This window comes from Photinus pyralis, unplaced genomic scaffold (genome assembly GCF_008802855.1).
Source record: "Photinus pyralis isolate 1611_PpyrPB1 unplaced genomic scaffold, Ppyr1.3 Ppyr1.4_LG5, whole genome shotgun sequence".
NCBI lineage: Eukaryota > Metazoa > Arthropoda > Insecta > Coleoptera > Lampyridae > Photinus > Photinus pyralis.
Window position 1 is genome coordinate 16,937,339 of NW_022170596.1, and position 20,645 is coordinate 16,957,983.

The window sequence follows — 20,645 nt, forward strand, 5'->3', positions numbered from 1 at the left end:
TGTCTTCCCGTACATTACATATTTTTATTCCGACCAGTTTACTTGGATTGTTTTTCGATCGAGCGGTTTGTAAACGGGGTATTTTTTTTTCGAAAGGCACTCTTGTAGTAGCAAGATGGAAGAAGTGAGAATTAATACACTATTCAGCAATGGACATGGTAGAACGAATTGGGTGGACAAATGGATTAGTCAATAGTAGCTGTAAATGAAACAATGAATGATATGAGCTAATTTTAATTTTTCTTTTTCTCCCCATGGAGTGGCCTGATGAAATGTTTCCAAAGTAGTGCAGTTCGAGCTGTGTATCATTATCTTAGCAAGTTGTGTGAATGAAACAAAGTAATATTTGCATATGCTAGTCGGAATGGGTGATCTAGATATTGATAATTTCATATGTTCCTCCTTACTTGCGATTTGAACACAGACGTATAGTGTTTTTTATAAATTTCTCAACCATGTGGTGCTGGATAAACAAGACGTAATGAATCGTTAATATACTTTCCACTTAATCCGATTTACATATGTGAGGCGTGGACCAAAGGAAAGGAAGTACCAATACATAATGCTTATGTAACCTCCGCCGACGTAACCAGAATTTCACAAGGGCGAGACTCTTGTGGATCAATTGCAAAAATCGCTTCTTGACAATAAGTAACAAAATGTAAAGAATTTGAGGTCATGGTATGCTAACAAACTTTTAAGTGTTTAGCAAAGATGACATCACATACCCACTATGTGACATGCATAGGTAAATATACAGGTAGAACTACAGTTGAAGATCTGGTCATCGTAATCGCAGATGATCTCACCCACGTTAAGTACATTTTCAAATCCTAATGTAGGTTAAATGTGACTGTGGCATAACATAATTCCCGTAACTTTGTTGTGCCGATATAGGTGACAATGAACCTACGCGTGCTACCATTTACACATAAAGAAAATATTTAGATACTATAGAAAATATTCCTTACCATAAATAGTAACATGAGCAATTGATTTATACGGCGGTTGAATACTAAGTATAAGGAAACTCTTTCTGAATCAATAATATGATTATTAACTTTCTTCACAAATTGTTATAAGTAAAGCAAAAGCAGTACAGATTTTTTTCAAAATTATTCAAAAAACGAATTCATAAAATTAATATTGACCTTACCAATATTAACAAGTTTAACTCCATCCTGCTCAATAGCGTGCAAAGCGGCGGTAACGTTTTCCAAATAATGATGTTGATTCACAGGTCGCTTGTTCCATGAAGGTTTAATGGGATGTCCCTGGAGAGCTTCGACCAAAGCACATAAGGTAACGCCCGAGCACAAATCCTGCGATAAATCTCTAACCCTTAAATTGGTGGGTAGGTGTTCGTTAACCCAATTCCGAAATGTGTTTGCCTGAATTTCGACCCACACGTCTTCGTTTCCTTTAATTTGCATGCCGCGAGCGGCATGTCCTTCTGGACTTCTGGCGAGGAGTCCACTGTGGGATATTTTGCCTTCCATTTTCTGTTTATTATTTATAAAATCATCGCGTGTTTTTTTATATTTCTGCGACACTATGCTGTGAATTGGAGATGTTAACGTAACGGCCGATACCTATACAGATGTTTATTAATCGCGAATTGTGGTTGTACTAAACACAAAACTTTAAGCGTACTTTAAAGGCGAAGTTGCGCAATCATACCTGTATGGTAGTAGTAGTCTACCTGTGGAAAGTGATTTTGATGCAAAACCGAACCGCTGTCGGCCCATTTGTACGTTTACAATCTCACAAACTAACATCCTTTGCCACAGTTTCGGCTTTTTGTTTATTAAATATGTTGACGTCCATATGAAATAGATATTATTCTCATTGGTGATATTAACGTTAGATCAGACTACGAACTGATTTGCGGTTAATTTTCGTCCGATACATAAATCGCAAGTTTTTGTTTTCAAAACGCGATATGTGAAGAATTAAAATGAAAATCAAAAATAATTCTTTTACATTATTTTCGGTAGCAAAAAACGCCTAGAGGTATTGTCGTACGAAAGCAAAAAAATTCAAGGATGTTAGCTTCCTACTTAAATTTTTGTAGTGATTATATTGTTATTGCATAATAAAAGAATCTCATTCTTTCATAATGTCCTTGTTTTTCGTCCCAGAAGCACACATATACCTACTAACCAATGTAATGTTTACATGCATGTAAGTCGGTTAGAACAAATACCTACTTTTAGATTGATACCTGAGTAATTTGCATTTCTTAAGGGTTTAAGGGTCAGTCAAATAATGTAGGTAATTATAAATGATGAAATATATCGCATTATCTCTATAGATTCCTTCGGCGGTATTTCGAAAATATATTTTTAATTTTTTTTAAATTTATTATCCCTCTCTTGTTCTGGGCCCTCCACCGGCTTGCGCCCAATTACAGAGTGACCCGCATAATGCTTTTATGAAGGTGCCTCTGCAGAAGGTCCCAAGTTGTTTTATACTACTCCGGTATGTACCTTACGAATTAGGAAAACTGCAGAAAAACCTAAGTCGCAGTAGCCAGCAAAATGTTCGAAACTGGTCTAAGGTAATTCCCATCTCTGCCACAGATGAAAAATTCACCTCAACCCAGGTTCGAACACCCGACCTCCGGATTAATAGCCCAAGTTCGTGTAATTAATACGAGTGTAAATTTTGGGAGAGCGTAATTCGTTAATCGGGGCTATACGGTGGGTTTTTGAATAGCGCGTTTTGCCTTTCTCAAGTTAATCGGTTCATTGGGTGTATCCCGAAAAAAGAAGACCGAGCCGTCGATCGTCTAGATCAGAGTTTCTCAAACTTTTTAAACCACGGAGCCCCTACAATGTGGAATCTAACATGACGGAGTCTCCAGGGCTCCCGCAAAGGTGATCTACGTCTACATTCCCGAGGTTCTTGTTTGAGGGGGGGATTGGGGATACGGAGTACCCCCCTCCATCAAATAGGGGCGTCCGGAGAAATGTTTGAAGTGCAGTCGCACAAATATATTTATTTTATTTATTAAAGTCAAAAAATTGATAACACATACTTTGATGTACCTATATGACTCTCTTTTAGAAACCATTCTCATGGTAAATCTACGCCGAGTGTAAGCTCGGTAATGAACCAAATCATTACAAGCGGGCATGCCGGCCAATCCAGTTGGAAGGGGCAAAAAAACAAGAAACCATTCATGAATTATGAATTGGAAAAAGCTGTCATAGGCACAGTGATCCTAATGTAATATACACCTATGGATGTATAGTATGTAGCACTAATTTTTCAGAATTTGCATTAAAAAAATGCCCCAATGAAGACAGATCTGAGGTAATTAAATCAATACAGTATGGCTAGCCCCATCATCAGCTCTTTACAAAAGGTATGAATACAAAATCTTCACATTTTTTTAAGCAACAGAGCACGAGAAGCAGAGGCCAAGCCGGAAGTGTAGCATTATACTATTGTGTTTTGTTTTTTCGTTAAAAAAAATTTTAATGTCATTTTTTAAAGGTTGAAAAACATCTTTAATAGGTATTTTTGAAATGTTTTATCATTTTAAAATATTTTTGCAGTTATTTTAAAAAATTCTTTCGACATTTTAAAAATGTTTTTATATCTACCTATTTTTAAAACAATTTTTGATATTCTAAAAATATTTTTACAGCTCTTTTTCAATCATTTCAAAAATATTACCATAAATATTTTGCATACATTTTAAATATGTTTTTGAAATATTGCAGTCACAACGTTTTTTGGCCATTAACAGATTTTTGCAACGATTTCTAAAACGTTTCTGCAACATATTTGAAAAAAGATATTTCTGACGTGCTAATGAAAAATATTTTTACCTCCTCTTAATTACTGGAAAAAGAGGAGAGCACAAACTTCCAATACCATTTGCAATAGAAGTAGTGATATAAATATAACTAGTACTGTAGGTACTTTTATTTAATATTTATGTTTTAGGTACCTACAGAACATAAATTTGTACCCTAGCATTTTTATTCGACTAGTCCAACACAAAATATTTTAAAATAACTACGGCCTTGTGATTTTTTTTTAATATTTAATAAAGATAATTGATCAGTCTTATCGTTCAAACTATTATAGATACTATTTTTTCTCTGGCAGCCTTTGAAATTAGCGTTCAACATACCTACTATCCCAATCTCTTTCTAGCATCAGGCATTGTTTAAATACTTAAACAATGCATCAGGCAAGCGCAATAACGTACGTTGAACGCAAACTTCAAATATGCATCAAAGACCTACGAGGATCCTTCACCAAAAAAATACATTAATTGTGTTTGCCTATGGTGCGTTCAACCTGGGACACACAGTATACTTCCTTCTATCAATAATTTTAATGGGTACCTATACATGTAAGGACGGTATCGAAGAGCACACATCTATTTATTTTTTTTGGGTTTATTTTTGAGTGGGCGGTGTTTCTAAGGCTGCTCTACCAACCCAACCCCCTATAGGTACATTTGCAAATATCCATGCCTGAACCCGGATTCGAACCAGGGACCTTATAAGTACCGCAGTCCAGCTAAAGAGAAAAAACAAATGAACATTAAGGAATAAACCATTGAACCTATCGAAGTTTTTAGTTGTATGCATGCAGGGAAGTATTAGTGAAATGACAGGAAGTCTGAAGAAATCAAAGGAATGACCAGGATATCAGAGGATTTTTCAGAAAGTACAAAATGTAGGTAGTGGTTTGCCTCTGATGGAATATGCCTACACTCGTAGGAGTGTCACAATTTTGTTTACTAAATTACATACGACTTTCTAACTAAGCCACAGTAAATGCATATGCAATAATTAGGTACTTACTAAAGGTACCTACTAAAAGTTATTACTATATCAAAAATAATAGAAGGCAGATAACTTATTTTAGTGTTTAGCTGTCACTTGGAAACTTAATTACCTAGAAGATGCCCAATGCAAGTTTGGATGAAGAACCCATTCTTGCTATATTATTAGAAATTAATCTACATAGTACTTATCTATATAAGTAGTATATCTGCAATTTTTGGGTCACTACCCACTACGTAATAAGTTATCTATCCTACTTTCGTATGCTATGTACATTGACTGCATGTGGCCAGCACGAAATTTACATTATATGATTAAAAGTGATTCAATTTAATTTTAAGAGCATTTCTTACTCAATTATTTACACATTTACTAAAGAATATTTCCCTCAGAGTTCAGCAGAGCAAAACCTAAAAAAACATATCAAACATATAGGAATCAGCTTACTTCAATAAAATTAAAGGTAAATGCTTACCAAGTCCTTTCATTCAACTAAACAAGATTGTTTTACTTATCCTTGACTTGCGATGAGTGTGCGAGATTGTGCACATACAAAATCACGTGCTACTCACGGGTACATTCACTTTACAGTGAAATGAAACAGAACACGCTATTCCTATATAGGTACGTAGCTTCGGTTGCCTATATATACATTTTAAAAAGCCGCGTGACATGTACATGTAGGTATCATTTGCTAACGCAAACGCCTTGGAATGTGAAGTAGACCAGCGGTGGAGCAACCAGTACATTTAATATTTGAGGTCTTTAGTTTTCATTTATTTATTGCCAATATTGAGTTAGTCTCAATTCGTTATTTTAGGGAATTACGTGGCGATCTATCTCGAATTGGCTTACCTGTAAACAAGTAGAGCCGCGAAATCGACTGAAAGGAAACGTGTTAGTTACAAGTTTGTCCAACAGAGGGCCTGCGGACTTGTTCCACTATAGTGCTTTTTTGTTTTGATGTATTAAAACGTAAGTGAAGTGAATTCATCATCTGTGTATTCAATAACGTTTCCAAAGTGTAAAAATACAATTGCAAAACAGCCGGATTTAGGTCTGCATTATTCTAAGCAAGGTTATTATGACGTTAGTCATTAGCATTATAAAATAATTGTTGCATTTTAGTACACAGTTCTACCATTATACAATTAGATGCTTCCATCATGTCCACTGAACAAGAACCAGTTCAAGCGCCTGTCATGTTTGACATAACCGAAGAAACAAGTGATAGTGGTACAACTGAGTGTGAAGCTAAGGAGGCGGTTATCGAAAGCGACCTCGCCATCGGGCAAATGAATGTTGATAATGTATCGGCTATTGACAGCAGTCAGATTATGACAATTGAAAGTGACAGTCCTGAAGATGTAAGTGCCATAACACAACAAGTCGACAGTGAAACAATCGCAAATGACATACCTAACGAAGAACAAGATGCAGGTACTTCAAAACCGAGTAGAGAACTGAAATTATTATTGGCTTTGTCGAAAGAGGCCAACCTCGATACCAACATAGCTCATAAAAGAAAAAGTGTGGAGCCTCTTGGAAGGTCAGAGATAACGAATAAACGACGACATTCCACCGGTTCAAGTAATGACAGTACTGCAATGCCGGACGAACCACATCCTGAGAAGAAGACTGATGTCGATGAAATTGGGACAGATGAAGCCAATTCCAGTGCTTTAGTCAGTAAGGATGGAAAATCAAGGGAAGGAAAAAGAGTTGTAGAGGGCGCTGTGGATGAAAATGGAGTCAGAAATAAAAAATTATCCAATACTTTTGTCACATTCAATAATGAGGTAAAAATGTTCATTAAAATTGTCGTGTTATTTATTCCCGAATTTGTTGTAGAAAAAGGATTCCTTCTGCTGGCAGTGCCATCATTCGGGCTCGAATTTTTTTTGCAAATCGTGCCCGCGGTCGTTCCATCAGAAGTGTTTGAAGCAGAATGTCGCACAGCCGAATCATTGGCTATGTCCGGAATGTGTGACCATCATGCAAGCGGAAAATTTGAAACAAAGGTCTTTATTGATTGGTATTCTCTTGCATTTATTTCGCTACTAAATAGTCTCATTTGTAACTTTTATTATCTCTGTGTCCCACTTTAAGGTGGGAGCACTCTAATGCAAAAGCTATTTTTTATTCTCTTACATACTGTTGCTGTAAACATTTCCCACTACAAAGGAAATTTACTGATTATGTAGGTAGTGGAAATATCTGATACTTTGTGTGATAATAACCCACCCTGTGGATATGAAAATATTTATTGTCATGGTTTTTGTTTAACAGGATTAGAAGACAATGATGAAACAGGGTCGTTGTAGGCATATGTATTCCTAATTATGCGCCATTTTGTTTCTTATATAACTTAGGTACATAGGCACATATAGTCTGCCTTTGGAATTAGAATTTGTTCATTACTGTATAACAACAGTATACATATTGTCAAATATTTGTATGTTCATGTCAGTAACTAAGGGCCATCAAAACGCAGAAAATAATACGTTATTTTGCGCCTTTGCTTTGTTGTAGCTCTTCTTATTTATCAATTTTACGACAATTTCTGGCAATTGCAGCAGCACACAAGGTAAGGTAGAACAGAGTCTGTCCCAAAAGACAATTGACTGCGACAAGCGTGGATTTATTTGTCTTCTGGGACAGTACAAAGTCAAAAATTTGTTGTTTACATTTCTTTTTCTGATTTTCTTTATACAGCGCGATGAATAGGGGGAAACGAGGGTGGAAACAGGTGAATTTTGTACCTTGAAATTTTTTTTAATCCTCTGAAATCTCCAGAGATCCTTTTAAATCCCTAGAGACTACAGAAACCCCTGGAGATTCTGCGTATAATATCCATTGAAATCCTCTTAAATTCTTCAACTGTTGATATTGGAGTAGTGGGCACCAATGCATGATATTTACCTTACCAGGGCGTCAGTTGTGAAATTGTTAAATCCAATTGTCTATAGTGCGATTCACACTTAGTATTGGTCTTATCGAAGGTAGCGTTGCCAGATGTGAGATGTGTTGTTGTTTCACAAAAGACCTGGGTTAGAGAAACCTATTAGCAATGGCGGGTGCCATTTAGTACCAACAATAGGTAAATCAATACAATACATATATTTCAAGAAAAAAAGCAATTTCGTTAAAAATTAGGTACCTACTTCAACCTTAACAATAGAAGAAGGTAAAGGAATTATGGCAACGCTGTGTAATTTACGTCAATAAGAATAGCATTGCAGTATGATTTACATGTTGAACTTTAAGTGTAAATAGCACTATGCTACTGTTATTGATCATTTATAACTGCTCGTACAGGGATATTGATTATTAAAGTACCCAATGGATATTAGAGGTACACATCATCAAATGTAAAAGTTGTAGGTGTGACAAGTCTTCTTAATGTATTTAAAACACAGTGGCGTACCACAGCAAAGGGATACAAAAATAATATATTTTTTTACATTGTCACAATGCCCTCATTTTTATGAATTCAAAAATATTCCACATGATATCTCTATCTTAAACCATTGTTGAGTTATTAAAAATTAAAATGGTGGTTGTGCTACTTAATTACTTGCCTTTTAGAAAGTGATTACCATCAAAGTGAGCTATAAAATATTATTGTATACATTGTATTTTATTTTATTTTCATTATTAATATACAGGGTGTTCCTAAATGTTCCGTAAATACAGAAGGGGCTATTTCTTTGGTTTATTTTATGACTAAAAGTTCACATAAACATAGGCACTTCGTTTCCGATGTACAGGGTGTAACAATTTCAAGATTTTTTTGAGATATTTCGCTCAAATTTGAAATATAATTTTTGTCAATTTATAAAATGCCTGCCATGACCTTGGAACCGCGACATCGTCAGCCATTGTATACATTTAATTACTTGTATATTTTAAAATAGTAGTCGGAAGTTAGTGAAATATTCATACCTGGTATACCTGAGTAACTCTGGGCCCCCCTCGCCCATTTTAGCGAGACCCCATCTCATAGGTGGTAGGTATAACAGACGCACTGGGCAAAATTTCGGATTTTATAATTTACATACCTGTTAGTACTATCCGTCTAAGTATGATTTTTGTAAAAAAAATGGATGAGATTGTCATTTTGACTTACCCTATAGGTGCTTAGAGTTGGCAACTCTGGAGAAAATTACAAACAGGCCCATCTAACTTTCATGTCAAAATGATTTTCAAATCTTGGTAGTAGTCGGTTAGGACCCGGTGGTACGGATAAACTCCTATGTTGTGTTAAACTATCGCGATTCTTTTTGTGCGGTAGGACGTGAGACACAATCGGGTTGGAAATCGAAGAATTTTGTGTGCAAGAAAAAACACGAAATGTATTAGGACGAAAAAGGCCAGGAAAATGCCTTCACTGGACAAAAAACCCTGGCATAACACATACAAATACAAGAAATAAATCAACCGTCCATGGAATAAATGGTTAGTCGTTGACTCATACAGGGTAACATCACACTGATAATATACTTTCATGTCAATACATAAATAAATACTTAATAAAACAATATACACTTATACAGGCATAATCACTTGTACAGGATGGTTGAAATTCATCGCTCACCATTGGGATCTCCGTAACGCTGAGAGGCACAGTGTAGGTGAAATAGGGGCAACGTTGCCATTTTTTGTGACTAATAAAGCGCATTTGAAATTTTTGAAAAATCTTTGAAAATAACTGGTTTCACTGAAAAACTCAAAATGTTAAATTTCATTTTGCCTTTATACGGAATTGTGAACATGCATAAATATCACGCATAGAAACAACAGTACCCACTCTTGTTCAGTTAAAAATCTGTTTCTTTACGTTGTTTTTCTTTCCAGGTCATCAGCGATGCGCAATATGACTTTAGTACACTTATGTGGGTTGCTCAAATTCGCACTGAGGCGCATGCTCGAAGTCGCAGGGGTAAGTAAGGTATTCGTCTGTCGATTTTTAGTGTTAATTAATGTTAATCAATGTAGTGTGAACCATTTATACACGCAGTAAACGATGAAGACTTTCCCGACTACAAAATGTATATTATATGTCCTATGGATGTAACGCGTTTAGAAAAGAGTATCAAGAAGAATTTATACGGCAGTCCCCAAGCTTTTGAGGCAGACGCCAAATGGATTTTACACAACAGTATTATTTTTAATTCCTGTACGTTAAAACCGACACAATATTTTACATTTCTTATCCGATTGAATTGCAGATCAGTCTAAATTGACGTCGATCGCAAAAAGCATGCTAAAAATTTGCAAGCAGGAAATGCTGGAAATTGAGAATTGCGCCACCTGCTATTTAAACGCCAATACTAAAAAGAAGACTTGGTTTGTCGAGGTGTGTCCCAAACCCCACATACCTGTTTGGGCAAAGCTTAAAGGTGTGCTTATCATTTGTCAAAAGACACTATTTCAAAGGTGTTTCAGGTTTCCCTTATTGGCCTGCCAAAGCCATGAAGTGCAATCCAAGTGGAATGGTCGATGTGCGATTTTTCGGTGCTCATGATCGTGCATGGGTCCATTATAAGGAATGTTTCCTATTTTCGCTTAAAGATCCTAATTCAAATAAGCAAAAGAAGAATGATATATTAGAGAGCGTTAAGGTAAATTCCTGCAGTCAGTGTTACGAGATTCTCAAAAGTTTGTTTTAGGAGTTGCAACTCTACGTGGATAATTTGAAAAAGGTTTACGGTGAATTCCGATACGCTGATTATCGTGTACAACTCGAACCGGAAAGTTTTGAGATTCAACTGAAACTAATGCTACCTACCTATCCGAATATAACACGAGCTAGAAAATCCATATACAAAATTCCAAAAACCAACGGTACCACTCCTGTTATAACTGAAGAACCCGAGAAAGAAAATGAAGTTGGTGAACTAAATATTAAGAAACTGTTCAAGTCTGATGGATCTAGCGAAGAAGATAATGTCAGCCTGGATATGTTTATGAAGAAGAGTGGCGATTCCTTAAATAGTCATAAAGCCACGGACAGTCCGTTGCGTGGTGGTTCCGTAAGAATGAGAGGAGGAATCACAAACACTTCTGGTAATTTTCTTACTACAGCTATCAGTGTTGTATATATGTCAATTTTCAGGGAAAATCAAAATCCTTCCCAAATTGACTCCTGAATCTAACATTAAAAAAAGACTGTCAACAGAAGAATTGGGTACTCCCCCAAAGCTACCTCGCATCAACAGTGATACACCTTCAGATAGTATAGAGATGCTCAGCGAACTTGATGCCACCAACACTACAATGGAAAGCGATGTAGATACTTCTTCGCCTCAGCGTCACGCTACCGGCGTAGCGGGCGAAAATTTGGAAGATACATCGCCCAGCCAAACTGTAGCCAAAATCAGCGATCGGCTAATGAAAAAGCTTACCGGATCAGAAAAAGTGCCAACTGATAGCCCACCCACTCCGACAAAACGCACGACCGAAACCGATATTTTCCTGGAAACGTTCAAAACCAAAGGTCTCACAATGTTGGAGAAGATCACCGAGTTATCTGCGGATACTGAGATTTTCGAGACCGGCCAGGACGACCCCAAAGAAAGCAATGATGGTGGAGAATTTACCAAACAAGAGCAATGCGACGATTTACTTTGCACCGAAGTCGATTTGGAGGAGAAACACAATCTACTTTTACACGACGACTCATTTGCGTCTAGCAGCGTTAACGCAGAAGATGTTCCTGTACGGGATATTAATTCACATTCAACAGAAGCTCACATGAATTTGGACAAACGAGATAAACATGTGGAGGATTGTACGGAAAGTGCCAGTTCAGAAAAAGAAACCGACTGCAACAATGATAATGTGATACATACTCGTTCACCCAGTCCACCTGATAACAATTTGAATAACCGGAATGAAGTTGTAACTTCACCACAAAATACTGAACAACTAACTGAAACGTTTTCAGGTGAGTAAAATTAACGGAGGTAGGTGTTCGTACTATTTTTTCCTTTCAATTGAGTGGAAAATTAATCGTCATCTATTAATTTTCATTTTGAAGCAACTATAATCTGTTCACCATACAGATGCAGTTAAGCCACTCCCAATAAATTTTGGCCAATGTAATAACAGACCCGTTTCACGGTCAAAAAAATTATAAAAACCGGGAAATTTAAAATCGCATGTCACATTGTATGACTAAGTTATAAAGTGTTTTGCATATTGACCTTTCAACACACAGCAGTAGTACATAGTTTCAAATTGTTTATTAAGTTCAAAAAGATTAGTTTGTTGGTATAAACAAAATTATCTGCAAATTGAGGCAAGGCAAATACAAAACGCAATTACAGGTTTGACGTTAAGGATGTCAATTTAGAACCGACAATTATAATTGGAAGCAAATAGTTGCGTGTGTTACAGGTTTTGAAAATTCGGCCAAGTAAAAATGTTCATTTAAATTTGCCGCGGATTTTTTGGGAGGAGCTTAACTGCATCTGTTGGGTGAATAGATAATAGTCCAGTATGAGAGAAAACTATTTTAAAAAAAATGTATAAAGGAAATGTGTCCAAACTTTGAGCATTTAAAAGAGGATCCAAATCTTATTTAATTTTCATATATTAAATTTCGTCCATTGAGGGTGGAGTGACCACTCTTTTGAAAAATAATAATGAAATATGGAGTCATGTGATACATCATTTGAGAGTTTATTTAATTCTCTAAACAGATCGTAACTAACTATTTCGAGTCGAGTCTTAATGTTGTACTTGTGCATGTTTTGAGGGATTTTGACAGGGGTGGAAATCGATATTAATTGTATACCTGATTAAAGAAAGATTATGTACCACCCCAAATTTTCAATTAAAACCATTTGTACTTTTGCGTATGAAATAGAAAATTTAACATGAACACTTGTCTAAAAAGAAGGGTACTCAGGGTCAAATAAAACACAACGCAACAAGCGATCAATTAAAAAAATTAAATTTAAATAAAGTTTTAATTACCTTAAGTTAAATAATCATTATCACACAGACTAACACATAAAATAGAAACTTGGCTTTGAGAATTATACCGAAAAAACCTGTGCAGCCGACCGACCAACCAATCGAACAGCCAAAATGAATATATAAGCGCTACTTTTTTCAAAAACGCGCTCAAAATTAAACCACCTGATGGTAATGGTCCGTTTTTGGGCTTACTGTGTCAGGGATCAAGCTTAGGCGGCATTCGAACTACTGCTATATCTTTATTATATTATTATTATTATATATATTATATATCAAATTTTTAAATACGGATTTTAATGAAATTTTTTGTGTCTTGCATTATAAGCGAGGGGCTAATTGTATCATTTTTTGTTTAGATGGACCTCCTCAATTAAGTGAGAATACAGAAGACGATTCAGGAGTCAGTATATTAAATAACGGTACTAGTGAATCTGAAATAAGTACCTTGCAAAGGAACATGCTCACAGTGGTCAGTGTAGAGGAAATAAAGAAAAAAAATTTAGATGCAAGGCGACTTTCAGGATCTCAACCGACACCCAAGTCGATACTAGAAAATCGGTTGTCTAATAATTGTCAAGATAGCACCAAAAGTAATAAGGATAATGGTAGTGGTGAAACTGAAACTGTCGTCATTAAAAGTGAACCGTCATCAGAAGACGAACCTAGCGATAGTGAGTATTTAGAAAAAAAAAGAAAGTACTTATCCGCTTTAAACATATCAGAAAAGCTACCAGAGAAGCCGAAAGTACACAAAATTCGAACTCGTTCAAAAACAGAAGAGAGGGCGACTTTTAAGATTGTGGATAACTTATCCAAGGTGATCGACGACGTCGCAACTCACTACAGTATCAAGCACGCTAATGAGGCAATTACGGTTCCGGAAACGCCGAAAAGGAAGGAGATATTTATAAAACCCCTATCTTCGCTGCAAGAACTGAAACAGAGAGCGAGAAAAAGTTTTCCCACTCCTAAAAATACACAGTCTCCAAAAAACGAGACTTTGAAGCTTTGCAAATCCATCATTACTCCTGTTTTTAGTGTCAAACCTCCGCCTCAAAAGCTCACCGTAATTAGCAAACCGTCTGACACCAGTAATTGCACCAAAGTGATATTAACAACCTCCTCAGCCAACAGTATACTACCACCAAATCAACCGATAACCTACACACCAAGTCAATTAACACCCTTACTAAGTATGATCCAAAGTACAAGCTCCTCCGGGGTACTCCTGCCCCCTCTATCCTTCACCTATGCCAAAACCGCAGAATCTCAACCGACTAATCCAACATCCCTATCAGCTTCTGTGATGACAACCGCGAAAACGGTCACAAGCTCGAACATTGTTACAAGAACCATCGCGACAACCCCGATCGTTGCCAGTTCCACGGGTAGCAACGATCAGACCAACGCCATCATGGAAGAAGTTCGCATAGTGTCGTCTGCGGTACCCGAGAATGTATCGAAAGCAATAAACGAAATTATGCTAGGCGTACCTCCAAAACTAAAACCGAGACCGCCGGGTCCGCTCAGTACACATTTCGATGATGGCGTTCCTAGTTCTGCGGGGGTGGTTACAAGTAAAGTCAACTCAATTTCGCACAGAGTAAGTAATTGTTCTTATTTTATTATTGTTCAGCAAATTGTGCCTGTCGTAAATGTAATAGGTAGGTACTTTCAGTACGTATATTCTTCTAAATGTATAACAATTCATTATTTGGCGCGCCAGTTGCACCAAGCAATCATAAAGCCCTCATCCATTATAGAGTCATTAATCTGGGAATTGGAATAAATATAATAATAATTTTCGTTAGTTCATATTTGTGATTGATAGACGTCTCACAAGTAGCTTTATTTGTAAAGTAGTTAAAAACCCATTGAACCAAATAGACCATGAAAGTATGCACGGTTTACAGGGGTTTCTATTAATAAAGATGCCAGGCTATATCCATGGAACCGTTAATTGGACAGCTTGGGGAAAAGATTTTGTTAACAAGAGGCCAACAAAAATTGGTGGAAATTGTTTTCAAGTTTTTTAGGTTTGCCGTTAGAGGGCGTGCGATTCTTGGTTATACAGAAAAATGTTTTTTTCCTAAAATACTATGTGTCTAAGATAAGGATGCCTATCATGGGGATCTTCGAAACCAGTCATTATCATGCTTTAAACAAAATTAAAAAATTCCCATTACTCCCGAACATATTCCAGAAAAACCAAAATTTGTCGATTTCATTTTTATTTTTTTCTGAAAGGACAAATACAAAAAAATAAGAAAACATTTTGACGTTTTTTGAGCTCTATAAGAGACCGTTGAAAGATTTTCAATACAACGTTTCGGAGATGTATCATCAACTTGATTTTTTCATATGGCACATAAAAAAATACACACTGTATTGAGTAGCGTTTATTATTACGAATTTTCAGTGAGTTCAATTCATAGTTCCGTCCAGGCTTGAATGTGTAGGGATGTTTCACGCCAAGCTTGGACTGAATTCTCGCGCGGCTCGCAAACTTTCAGCGCAACAAAACTCCTGGGCTCAGTTCATTACTGTAGGCCCTAAAAGTATATACACGGTGTCCATTTTTCGAGTGCCACTATGGGGATCTCACTTATCTTTGATAGAAAGTTGGTTAAATGGGGGCAAAGTTGCAAATTTCCGTGCTGAATAAGAATCTGAAAAGAAATTTGAAATATCTTCAATAATTGAAGATATCACAAAAAAAACGAAAATTTCTGATTTTCGTTTTTAATTTTTTTATGATAAACTAGTCGTAGTAGACATTTCTAATTAGCACATTATTCGGACACTTTTTAATGGAGATTTCAAATATGGCATCCTGTTTTTAATTACGTTCAAGATGACGGAGAAACACGTGGAAACTTTAGTTTTTCTTATGGGCGCCATATTGAATTTTGACATTTTGGGATTACGTCTTTTTTTCTCTTTACAACGATATATCACACATAGTGGTTTAGTATCACATTTTTCCTAAAAATACAATTTTTCATTTTTTGAGAAGAGTTATATATTTCGGCTCCAAATCACAGCTACTATGTCGTGGAGAACAGCAGTTAGTTAATTTATTCAGAGCTGCTGCAATTTCTTGGAGTTCTTTCAAAAAGAAAATGTTTTTCGAACTATTTGTGCGTCTTTTCGGAATACGGACAAGAAAAGGCTACATTCATGCGGTATGGCGTAGCAAAACCGTGGCCACGCCCTTACTTGTTAACTCGCTTCTAGCAAAGTGCCACCAGAATTGCAAACGAACAAAACGACTTAACAATTTGTTAAACGCGACTTAACAAATTCGTTAAACGTAGCAAATTTGCTAAAATAACAAATGCCACGAGAATAAGACTGAATTTAGGGCCTGTTTAATGAAAATGATTGTATAATGGTGGATTTATACAATCATTATCATTAGTTCACTATCATTAGATCATTAATAAATAGCCAATAACAATAAGTTTATTGTGCGTCGCTTACCAACGAAACCATACATTTGTTTCTATTGGCTATTTTTAAATGATCGAATGATAGTGAACTAATGATTCTATAAACCCACCATGACTATCACAAAAAAACTAAGCGAGTATATGAATCAACAAAAGCATCACTGTCACTGTAAATATCATGAAAATAACAAATAAGGGCACAATTTGCATTATAAATTCCTCAAAGTTTAAATACATAGAACACATAATCTCTTTGCAGCTGAACGATTATTTCCGTGGAATGCTAGTTGAACTACTGCACGAGGCTGGAACCGTCGCAAATCCAGAGGCCGAAATCACACGTTTAAAATTAGAAAACGAAGAACTGAAGCACAAGCACAGCGAGGAAATATTAGAAATTAAGAAAAACATAAGTTCAATATTAAAAGATATGCAAAAAAGTCTGACCGATGAAAAGGAACGCACGATCGAAGAGACACGCGCGACCTGCGAAATTGAAACGCTAAAACGGGTCGAAGATGCGAAATCCAAGCAATGGTAATGTTAAACCGACGCCATCCAATTTCTTAATTTAGTCACTGTAGGTGCGCGTGCTGTTCGAAAGAAGCGCAGTTTTATTGCTGTTGGAATACCAGCTATTGCGACTATCCGTGTCAACAAAAACATTGGTCCGCGCACATGTCGAAGTGTACACAGCAGATTCAAAGTGGGCAGTTACAAAGTTCAGGTACATCGTCAGGCACGACCAAAGCTACAAATCCTTTGGTGCTTCGACCGACGTCGGCTCCGAAAGGATTCAAAGCGGTACGATAACATTACCATCTGACTTTGTGTATGATGGTCTCTCTTTCAGAAGACCATAATTGGCAAACCCGGCAAAGTACTTGTTAATAGACCCACGTCAGTAAATAAAGTTCCATTCACGTTTGCTAGGGTTGGTGATTGTACTTTTTGATTGTTTCACTAAATTAGTTTATTTTCAGACGACGGGTAACCATATTACTTTAGTGGAATCCACTCCGGGAAATTACGAATTGCTTGGTAGTGGGGGCCCGATATCGGTGGGCGGAAAAATCATCGCAAACTTTGGAAAGAAACTGACCGGCAGTGTTTTAGCTGTAACATCTACCGCAAACTCGAATTTGGATTTAGCGACTGTGAAGAAAATTACAGTAAATCCAGCACAGACCCTGCCGGTTGCAAACAAACCAACAGTCATTGACTGAGTTGTATAAAGTTTTCTACCGCGGACATTTGTTACATGATGTATATAGTAAAAATAACTTAGATTACTGTTTCGTAAGTTTTAAGTTCAAAATACAGTGATCACTTCTTTTGAATTTTTCATAACTTTAATCACTGAAATTTTTCAATTATAACAGGTTACTTGTTATTGTACAGAGACTTGACTTTTTTGTTTATTTTTATTTACATATTGATATTATAGACTTTTTAAAATAAAAACCTACGTTTCCTCTTTAATATTTGAAATTACAAGATGACTCATTATTTCCATCATAAGTATTGTCAAAAAGACATTAAAAGAAAACAGAAAAAAAGTCGCATCCTGCACATTTCCATGGCCTACATGGTTAGCACAAAAGAACTTTATCCAGTACAGTAAAACCTTGTTTTAAAAACACTGTCAGTTTCTGTTAACCATAATGAATGCCGAGTAGCATACGTGAATATGTCTGTCATGCAATAAAACGATCTGATTTTCTATTACGAACGTGTTTAATTTGTTTGCGCTTGAAAATACACTCATGTACGAGTAGAGAGCGCATATGTGAAATAATATCCTGAAGTGTGGAAAATTGGATCAAGGGGAGCATGGAGAACAAAAAAAGAAGCATATATCAAATTTTATTTATATACCGCTTCATAATGAAAAAGAACAAAAATATATGCGAGGAATCAAAAACAACCGTCCTGCCTTAACAGAGTGTGAGGGATGGCGTTTCTGGTATAACTTTACATCTAGAGAGGACAAACGTTGGTTACATCGCTCCGTAAATCTTTTTTTGTTATTTTGTGTTATTTAATGCAGGTAATAATCTGCATTTATTTATAATTTATTTGTGTTTTGTATGCGACATTTTAATATTTTTGTATAATTTTTCATCTTTGTTTTTTTAAATTGACTTAACCTCAATGCAGAATCACGTATTTGATACCTTTTGAAATCACTTGCGGCCTTGCAGATAAAAATGCAAAATAAGCCACCGGACACGCCATTCTTTATATATCAATAAAAAAAATTTGCTCTGTTGACAAAGACATTTATTATTATTATACATTTAGGTGTGTGCATTTGCTTTTAGGTTAGAAAAGAGCAACCTTGCTAATACTCTATCGCTAAGTCAGTGCACATATGTCACCTCTCGAAGCCTGCATGATATAGGTGGGTATATTTGGTTAATATTGTCGTTATAATCATTAGAACCAATTAATTTTGGTACACAATTTAATTTGTTGGTTGGTTTTTCTCAGCCTCCTTCGGTTTTTATTCGGTGAACTATCGTTTCCAAAGTTTATTCTTCCAATGCAATTCATTACATGCCTTAGAATTTAGATGTTTGATCATGTGCCACTTTCAGAGATGAACATTTTGTATACCACGGCATTGGGCAGGCCAATTAATCAGTGAATTTACCCACAATAAAGCCTAGTTAAGTAATAAATTGGGCAATATCAACAAAGTGGAGAATTGGTCATAATTTCTGTGCGTAAGTACTTATACCTTATCACCACCTGGAATATTACTTTCGCGAAACTGAAACCGGTTTGGTCGAATATTCGCCAATCACAGGGACATTTTTGTTTTGCATTCATCAAGGAAACGGCATTTTACAGGGAGACTAATTGTAACGTTAAAGGAAGTTACCTATGTCAAAACCTGCAAGTTATTTTAAATTTTTTTATTTGTATAAATTAGTGATCGGTTATTTTTAGGAATTTGTATAAAAAATGCCGAGAAATGCTATTTGAAGTAATTTTGTTATTCCCAAAGAAATCGACGAACGTAGCGCCAGTCGGCGGAACGTAGGTGTTCAGTCGCCGAAAAGACTCGAGCGCCACCAAGAGTACGGCCTCGCCCCTGGTCAAGGTTGGAAGTAGCAGCGGTTTGGCGCATCGGTCTCGGAAACCTGGGGTAAAGGGCAACTCCAGAAATCGGACGAGTTCACCAAATGGCGGTCACTTCGGAAAAACTAAAACAAAATTACAATATTCCCCGCTTATAACTTAAAATCACACGCTTACCTTTTAATCAGATCGGTTCTGCAAAAATTTGCTCAAAATGAAACAGTACGGATGCAAAGAAATGTAACTGGCGAAAGTGCAAAAAACAAAAAGATCCAAATACAGTGCAGTAAACTTAACCGTAAAAGCAAAATTTGAATAATTTGACTGCAAAATAAATCTACGGAAAAGCTCAAATCAAAATTAGGGTGCTTACAAAACGTACTTACGACAAGAAAAAATGGCAAAAGATAAACTATTCGGTTAAACGTCACAAGCAAAAAGATCCCCTCTAAACAACGGCTTTATCTTTTAGAAAATATAAAAATATAGGTCTGGGCTCATAATCTTTCTTAATTAAGCGCGCTTAATTTGGCGCCAAGAACGCCGCAATCGAATGACATTTACTTAACACATTTATTTGGCTACTGTTAATTTCACTCACTTAATTGGCCGTACTCAAATTTCCAATTAATACCCATTGTTAATTGGAATGTCGGGATGAACCGGCGGGCCAGCGCTATCGGCTGATAAAGGCGTAAACCTGCATGGCCTTGCAGTTCCAATGCTCGTTTTATTTACCATAGGAAACAAAACCAGCTAATAATGGCTAAAATTCTAAAATATTAATTTCTCCTCTTCTTCTAAATGACAGGGCGCAACAAAACCCACTGAAATATCTGGACGAGAACGGTTGCAAACGGCGGGCGGATTAATTGCAGCGTTAATTACGGTAGCGGCAACTGAAACAGAACTGTAAAAATTAAATCAATTACCTTCAGCTTGCATCTTCCAACTACCTAGACCCAACACAAATACTATTGGCACGACATTTACGTAATAAAGCACCTCTTTATACCGGGCGTTCATTTACAGGGAGTTCACCAAAACTGTGTGCTTCGATACAATGCTTTAACATTTTATTTGTTACTTACACAAGAATGAATCTCAAAGAAATTCCTAAAATGTATTGATGTCCACAAATTATAAACAATGCATAATTTTTGATTCAGTAATTTGTTAGGTCAGGGGAATTTGCATGTTTGTCACCAGAAACAAGAAAAATTCATGGAAACTAAAGACTCTACAAACACTTCTATGACATTAATCAAAGGTGCTTTTTCTTTAAAATTTCTTGGTAGGGACTAAAATG

General features: G+C 36.2%; 2 protein-coding genes across 4 annotated transcripts in view; one reads left to right on the top strand and one right to left on the bottom strand.

Annotated features, from left to right (window-relative positions):
- LOC116170864 (filamin-C) overlaps positions 1 to 1,865 on the bottom strand; it is a 37,885-nt gene extending 36,020 nt beyond the window's left edge. The window contains exon 1 of the mRNA XM_031487401.1: positions 1,157 to 1,865. Coding sequence (XP_031343261.1) covers positions 1,157 to 1,499 — 343 coding nt within the window. The 5' untranslated portion in view covers positions 1,500 to 1,865. The remainder of the gene's footprint in view (positions 1 to 1,156) is intronic.
- A 3,875-nt stretch (positions 1,866 to 5,740) lies between these two features.
- On the top strand, positions 5,741 to 17,977 carry LOC116170865 (protein kinase C-binding protein 1). 3 transcript variants are annotated; one of them, XM_031487405.1, is made up of 15 exons: positions 5,746 to 5,889; positions 5,940 to 6,610; positions 6,663 to 6,832; positions 9,669 to 9,753; positions 9,810 to 9,990; positions 10,043 to 10,213; positions 10,260 to 10,435; positions 10,484 to 10,880; positions 10,930 to 11,760; positions 13,154 to 13,468; positions 13,520 to 14,400; positions 16,509 to 16,786; positions 16,834 to 17,053; positions 17,103 to 17,183; positions 17,233 to 17,977. In XM_031487405.1, the coding sequence occupies exons 2-15, from the start codon at positions 5,978 to 5,980 to the stop codon at positions 17,473 to 17,475; spliced, it is 4,662 nt and encodes a 1,553-aa protein (XP_031343265.1). In that variant the 5' UTR covers positions 5,746 to 5,889; positions 5,940 to 5,977; the 3' UTR covers positions 17,476 to 17,977. The 3 variants fall into 3 exon arrangements, with proteins under 3 accessions (XP_031343263.1, XP_031343265.1, XP_031343264.1); XM_031487403.1 differs by having other exon boundaries at positions 5,741 to 5,889; positions 13,154 to 14,400; XM_031487404.1 differs by having other exon boundaries at positions 13,154 to 14,400; positions 17,106 to 17,183.
- The last annotated feature ends 2,668 nt before the right edge of the window (positions 17,978 to 20,645 follow it).